The 7,711-nt window shown below is 30.8% G+C and overlaps 1 protein-coding gene across 1 annotated transcript; it reads left to right on the top strand.

Annotated features, from left to right (window-relative positions):
• Positions 1–951: 951 nt before the first annotated feature.
• LOC132919814 (alpha-protein kinase 1-like) lies at positions 952–7,711 on the top strand. Its single transcript, XM_060981687.1, has 3 exons — positions 952–1,248; positions 2,680–5,840; positions 6,810–7,711. Exons 1-3 carry the CDS (start codon positions 1,222–1,224, stop codon positions 7,069–7,071), a joined length of 3,450 nt encoding a protein of 1,149 aa, XP_060837670.1. The 5' UTR covers positions 952–1,221; the 3' UTR covers positions 7,072–7,711.

The following is a 7,711-nucleotide window of genomic DNA, read 5'->3' as shown; positions in this document are numbered from 1 at the left end:
TTGTATTAATTTATTATTATTTTCAACGCGGTTGTTCAATAACACGTTGCAATGACACAGAAATACATTCAATATTTCAATAGGCTTTATTTAATCAATCGTTTATTGCAGATATCTACCTATAATATAAAAGAATTCATTAAACGTATAGGACCATAGGTGCATATAACTATAATGAACATTAAACCAATTGGTTAGCACTTAATAATATCTATAACGACTATAACAAATAAAATACACATATTATATATTTGTTGTTCTGATGGTTATACTATGAAGAAAGTGTACCTTAATATTTTTTTGATCTATGTTCATAATTAACTCAAAGCCCATTTAACAGATACAACGATATGATCTTGAGTTTTAATAACTTTTTTTATAGTGTCTGAAAGCAGCTGCGCGCGGCTGACATCAGTGAATTCCTTAGACTTATTATTGTGTTCTCCCCGAACGATCGCCGGCCAAACAATTAATATAATAAATCAACTGAATACCAATCGTTAAGATTTCTTTTAGACAGAAGATAAATGATTGAAAGATTCGAATGGCATTGTCGTTCCAAACAAAAAGTGAAAGACCATTAATGCATCGTTTACAACGACGACGACGACATGATGATGTTCGTGAAACAAACAGGTGTAATAATAAGAGGTAATCGGACCCTTCGCCTTTCAAAAAAATAAAAAGATTCACATTCATGTGTGATTATCTGTCTGTATAGAGATCCTCCACCAAACATAACTACTACCACCGCCGCCACCGCCGCGACACGGATAATAGTTGTTGAAGGGGAAAAAGAAGAAGAAGGAAAACAATATCGAGGATTAGCCGCGAACATTCCGAACGAAAGTATCCAATACGTGTAAAAAATCAAAATAATGGTGTAGGTCGTTTAGGTAGGGGACCATGGACATCTCTCATGGTAGCGGGTGTGAACATCGCGCCCAAGAAGAAAGTGGCCAGTTTTCGACAGTCGGTTGCACAGGTCAAAACTCCTTCCGTGAACAAATTGTATTACCGGTATTATTAAATATACATACAACAGTGTTTTTGTTTTATGTATACACTTTCCAACAATTGCGACAAACGGTTGCGTTACGTGCGATGCTCTCTTTGCTTTAAACCTATTAATACATTTTTTTTTTAAATAATATTATGTTTTGAAAATTATGCAGTTAAGGAATATCTAAAATCAATTTGACAAATCATTGGATATATACAATGGCAGGGCCAAAACAACTCCTACAAGTAAGTACAACTATTAAATAACTTTAATAACCTGTTATGACAACACCTAATTTATTATAATAATATAGAGTTGCTTTTTTAATGATGTTTAATTTTTTTTTAAATTAAATAATATAATATAATATATTATAACTAATAAATTATGTAAATTAGCATAGTTAAAAAAATATACCTATTTAAAAATAAAATAAATAAACTATATAACAAAATTAATTATTTGTAAATAAGAATAATATGCACAATGTACAATGTACACAATCTATAGTCTAAAAATTCCTAAAAATATTATATTATATTTAATACATTATAGATTACTTTTGAAGTTGATGGTTTCATAAGATAACATTTTTTAATAAAAAGAAACTTCTTTCTAATTAGTAATATTATTATTATAAGTAATAAATACTGAATATTTAATTGTGTATTATAATAATTCTCATATAGAACTTAAGTACTAACTACAAATTGTATTGTGTATATTAAATAAGATCAATTAAAATAAGAGGAAGTAGGGATAGTTAGGTAGTAATTATAAATATTGCCTTATGTCACGGTAAATTTAATATACATTTAATTACTAAATCATAACTAATTTTAAACGTTAGAAACATGTGATTTTACTTATTTTTTCGTTTTGAATAATGTCATAACAGTTTTTTTACTCAAACAAAATATACACGTTGAAGAAATTTATGAAATTAATATTCAATTAAATTAAGTATTGTATTGTGTGGGTAACCAATAAAGTTTAATTTTTTTTTAATTTAGTTTATAAACTACATTCATTGCATAATAAAAGTATCGAAAACAATTTGTTTTTCGTAAGCTTACGGAATGTGACAAAATATTAATTTAAATAGAAGTGTGTACTTATAAATTTTCAATTGCAATTATTCGCTTGACCCATTATTGTTAAACATAAATTCATTCGCGGTTTAATACTTACAGTTAGATTTATTTAAATAATTTAACGTCTAAAAAAATAAATACTTTACTTATACTTTTACTCTATTGTTTATATTTGTATTTAATGCATTATGTCCAGTTTGGGTAAATGTAACATCATCAAAATTACACCATCATGACAATACGGGAAATACTATTCCAAGTGATGTCAGAGATATTTTCCAGGACTTCAACAATTTGACCATTGTTAATTTGAGTTGTAAAGAATTCGCACGGTTTTCTCTCATTGTCTTTTTGCTCACTTTTTTTTAAGGAATTTTTTTCATCATTCACACTATAGATCACCGGCATTGTTCGCTGTCTTCCCTTATTATTGTAGTTACTGCACCAGATAATCTTAATCGGTCGTTTAAACGATGGAACGACCGTTAAAATATCTGTTATATAATTATCGCGTCAATCTCAATCGTTTCTCTTGCTTATTGTTTTACCTAATAATAACGTAATTATATAATACATTTTTAGGTCTGCTTGCTGATCACGTTCACGGTCAGTGCGTTGTGTTTGAGAAATGTCGACCAAACAAGACTTATAGCAGATAGGCCTAAACACCAAAAGCCCACATCGTGGGATCAAAATTCCAACTTATGGAAAAACAAACAAGGTTCTGTTCCACCATATGCCGTTAAAATGGAACCCATGGTGCATTACTCACAACAAGATCCACTCTACTTAAATGCAAATCATTCGGCCACAGCAAAAATCGACTTCGATAGTCACGCAAGTGGTTCTGAATTTGGTATATCGTCAAATTACGGTCCACCTAACGCAGTGTATGGTGTACCATATCAACCAGATTATTACAAAGAACCGGAACCAATTATTGAAATTATTATAAAAGAATCTAACGAGTCACTTCCAGCGCCACCAACACTACCGCCCGTTCCTACAGCAAAACCACAGAAAGAACCAGTTCAAGTTTTTTATGTAAAATATAAAAAAAATCCGAATTCGTATGGTGATAAAGAAGATATTATATACGAAGCACCTGTGCCTGCCATAACGCCTAGTACCGAGGCCGTCAGTGAAAGTGAAACAGTAATCTCTACGGAATCGTCTCCTCTTTATAATTACGTTACGGGACCTCCGGCTCCCAGTACTACGTATAGAACAATTATAAAACCAGATTCTGAAATTTACCACGGAACGGGTCTTAAAGTAACGTTTGGAAAGACTGAATCAGACTGGAGCCCGTCAATAAATGAAGCACAAAAGAGAGACTCTATTAGTGAAGCAAGTGAAATTCAAAATAAGGTTAAAAAATCAACCGAACAAGAGTTTAAAAGAAGCTTTGTTCAGCCCACGCCAGACTATACACGAAGTAACAATAATTTTGAAACGCCACATATCACTAATCAACCTCAATTTAACGGATTTAATACTCCAAAGCCAAACATTGACCATACTCAACAACAATTGAGAAAACCTAGTCAATCGGTTCAAAACTACTTTCGCGAGGATAATCCTCGGCCAAACTTCCAAGCTCAAATACCAATCATAAATCAACAATTTAAACCTCAGCAAAATAATTTTGAAGGGATTGTTGAACAAAGACCAATAGAGTATAAAGATAATTTCCGAACTCAACAAAATTTCCAACAATCTAATAATCAGCCAAATTTTCAACAATTTACTAATCAACAAAATCATCAACAATTTATTAATCCGCCAAATCATCAACAACCAAATAACCTACAATATCATCAACAACCAAATAATCCACAACAACATCATCAACAGTTAAATAACCCACAAAACCAACCAAACCATCAACAATTTAATAATCCACAAAATCAACCAAACCATCAACAATTTAATAATCAACAAAATCGTTCACCATTAATTAATCAACAAAATCATCAACAATTCATTAATCAACCAAGACTACCAACAGATTTCCAATCGAATCCACCACTTAGAAATCCAGGAAATTTTCAAGAAAGACCTGTACAAATAAAAACAAATAATGAACGACCATTTATAAATAAACCTTTTGAAAGTCGTCCACCTCTGAGCAAACCGTTTGAAAGCCGACCTTTTGATAGCAAGCCATTTGAAAGTCGTCCTATCCAAGACAGTCATTTTGATAATCGGCCAATATTTGACAGACCTTTCGAAAATAATCGGCCAATTCAAAACAGACCATTTGAAAACAGACAAAATCAAGGTACAGTTAATTACAGACCAAACAAGCCCCCAACACCACATAATATACCCTTAAATCCTAATCCATCATTTATACCGGTCGATAAACGACCTACTAATCCATTACCGCCTCAACCATCCAATTTTAACACTCATCCAACTGGTACAAAACACTCAGTTGATTTAGCTTTTTCCCCGCAACTACAACAGCAGCAACACCAACAATTTCAACAACAGCAATTTCAACAACAACAGTTGCAACAGCAACAGTTTAGGCCCGCCGAGACGCGACCACTAGTCAACAATAATCCAACGTCGTTCCAACAACAGCCAATAATTAAGCAACAGCAATTTTCACAAGAAATTAAACCTTCTCAAATTTCACAATACCAAACAGCAAAACAACAGCAATTTATTCCTGAATTAAAACCGTCAGAAATTCCACTACTTCAAATCACTCCGTCACAAAGTTATGAACTCGAACCAAAACAACAACAACAGCCGGCACAATCTGGCCAATTTATCGAAACATATAATAGGTATCAACCATCAACACAAACAGAACAAAATTATTATCGACCGGATAATACCCCATGGCAAGTATCAAACCAACAACAAAGTTCGTTTAAAGTTCAACAGCAAGAGTACCAAGAACAGTTAAGTCCAAGTACGATCAAAAGTACCATAGACACGACAAGTAAATCAATTTTAAAAACAACTGAAAAACCAGCATCATTTGTAACAACGCAGTACAAAGAACGCAGTACACCAGTTGTTACAGTGGCGACTCCCAAATCAACTACTACCGAAGCAGCTAAAAATGAAACCAAAAAACAAGATTTAAAAAATATTGCATCGCTTCCCGACGAAGTTCCTGATGAATTGAGGGAACAACTCCTTTCTTCAGGAATCCTTGGTAACGCCGACATTCAAATATTAGACTACGATAAAGTGGGTGATATACCAATTGAAAACTTACCACCTGAAGCTTTAGAAAATTTATACGGCCAAGGTAGCGCTCCGGTACCGTCGGTAGTCTTACCTCCAAATAAATCCAATGTCCAAATGAAAGTCGTCAAGTATGACCCTTCGACTGAAGAAGGAAGGAAAATCGAAAATACATACATTGATAGACCCAAGTCTCAAACTCTTGACCCGGTCGTCTTAAACGACACCGGATATAATCGTTTTTTACCGTTGAACATTAACGGTACTCATTTTCCAATACCAGACTCGCCGTTGTTAAAAAACAAATCCATTGGAAGTGTAGTTATATTATCACCAGTGGGCTACGATTTGTCTGATGACCAGTCCCGATCATCTAGAAATACCGCGGTTAAAGTTAAAGGAGTTCATTTTGTTGTTGGTGATATTGTCAAAAATCTTGTTAAAGACCCAAGTAGAGAAAATTTCAAGACCTGGCTAGAGAAAGAAAAAAGTACACCTTCTGATGAACAGTCAGTTGTCCTTTTGGTCACTAAGTGAGTATATTATTAATGTTTAGCTAATCATTTTTTAAATATAACATGTTTTATTTAAAATTATAAAAACATTGAAATATTATCAATTAATTAAATAGATAAATACATTTTTATCATAACATTTAATTAGTCTTGTTAAGTATACGAATACTTGTATTTAAATACTTTTTTGTATTTTAAATACTTTACGACCAATGTATTTTTGAAATACTTAAAAATACTTTTTATTTGTTTTTTTATTCTAGAATACTAAATATTTTTTTTCATTCTAGTATTTTAGTTCAAATTCCAATTATCAATGTTTAACAAATATTGGACCCCCAAAATTTTTCAGACATACAGTATTTGTCATAAGGACGTAACTGAACAAAAATTTTGGGGTGGTCCCCAAAGATATTAGATAATTATAGTTTATACGTTAAGTAATTATCTAATATCTTGTACCTATGTATTTATTAACTCAAAGATTTATAAATAAGCTTAAATACACGTCTATTTGTAAATAATGTTAATAATATATAAATTATTAATAAAAATAAATATTTTTATATAAAATTTATTGAATTAAAAAAAAAGTATTTTTATTTATATTCAAATACATTTGAAAAGTATTCTTAAACAAGACTGCATTTAATATGGGTACTAAAATAATTGTTACTACTAATTATTATCTCATTATCTTTGTTGAAAAACACAGAATATGTTGTGTTTATTATCAAAAGATAAAGATGTATACAAATATATATATGTATGTATGTACTAAGCAAGATGTAGGTAAGACGTACATTGTACTCCGATAATAAAAATTATAGTCCGGGGGTGTACATAATATTTGTGTTTTTGTTTTACTCGTTTAGACATAGACGAATTAGATGGTAACATACAATGTATCTATTTTATTAAACATCCGACATTAACCGTTGTTCAACTATAATTTTTAATAATTAAATCAATCGTCACTTTTTTCAGGCCAAATGGTAAGGAAAACAGAAAGGAAATTTACATGTATGACGTGACACACAATCAGGTCAACAAATTGTCGGGCGAATTGAGTGCGACTTTCGTAGATGTGGCCGAGTCTAACGCACAGAGTCACGATTTGGACAACCTATCGACCGAAGAGGAGGTGGATGTATCCGGAAATAGCACTACCGATAATATTCCTGTCGTATCCGGTTACAGCAAGACGAACGACTTCTCGGGCTCAATTGTTGCCAATGCCAATAATTAGACTGATCTGTTAAACGTGTTATTCTTAAAGTTTAATTTAAACTTGCAATTTTTTTTAATCATTTCCTAAACCATACAAAAAAAACTACAAATAAATTCGTCTATTGTTTTTAAATAAATATTATTATTAATGAATTATACATTAGGTAATTATTATAGATTACATAATATATTATGAATTAAAATAGGCATTTTTTTACTACTTGTATATTTAATATTCAAAGTTAAAAATGTATTTAACATGCTTCGAATTCGAAATAAGTGTACATAAAATAGTATATAAAATAAAATTATATTGTATTCAAATATAATAAAAATACATTTTTTTTATACATATAAATTATTGGAATGTTTAGTATTAATTGTTAAATAATTGGTACAAATCAGAAAATTGTATACAGTACTGAGTACTCTATATGCGCTTTATAAATAATACATAATATATAAATTTGAAAAATCGAAAAATTGATCAAATACCTAGGTTATATAAACGTACGTTTTACTACGTATCGTGTAGTACATTATATAATGGTAAACTTGCACAGAATTTAGCTGTCAATAATTTAGTATTATAAATTATCATTTATAACATAATATAATATAATAAGACGTATAGTTAATACATATATTTTACCAATTTA

This window comes from Rhopalosiphum padi, chromosome 2, assembly GCF_020882245.1.
Source record: "Rhopalosiphum padi isolate XX-2018 chromosome 2, ASM2088224v1, whole genome shotgun sequence".
In the NCBI taxonomy this organism is placed as follows: Eukaryota; Metazoa; Arthropoda; class Insecta; order Hemiptera; family Aphididae; genus Rhopalosiphum; species Rhopalosiphum padi.
The sequence above is the reverse complement of the archived record's forward strand: the minus strand, read 5'-3'. Positions and strand labels throughout refer to the sequence as shown.

Excerpts from the sequence above, each read along its gene's own strand:
- LOC132919814 (XM_060981687.1), top strand. The coding sequence starts at position 1,222 with ATGGCAGGGCCAAAACAACTCCTACAA. Across the intron at positions 1,249-2,679 it reads GGCCAAAACAACTCCTACAA|GTCTGCTTGCTGATCACGTT; the intron begins GTAAGTACAACT and ends ATACATTTTTAG. Across the intron at positions 5,841-6,809 it reads GTTGTCCTTTTGGTCACTAA|GCCAAATGGTAAGGAAAACA; the intron begins GTGAGTATATTA and ends CACTTTTTTCAG.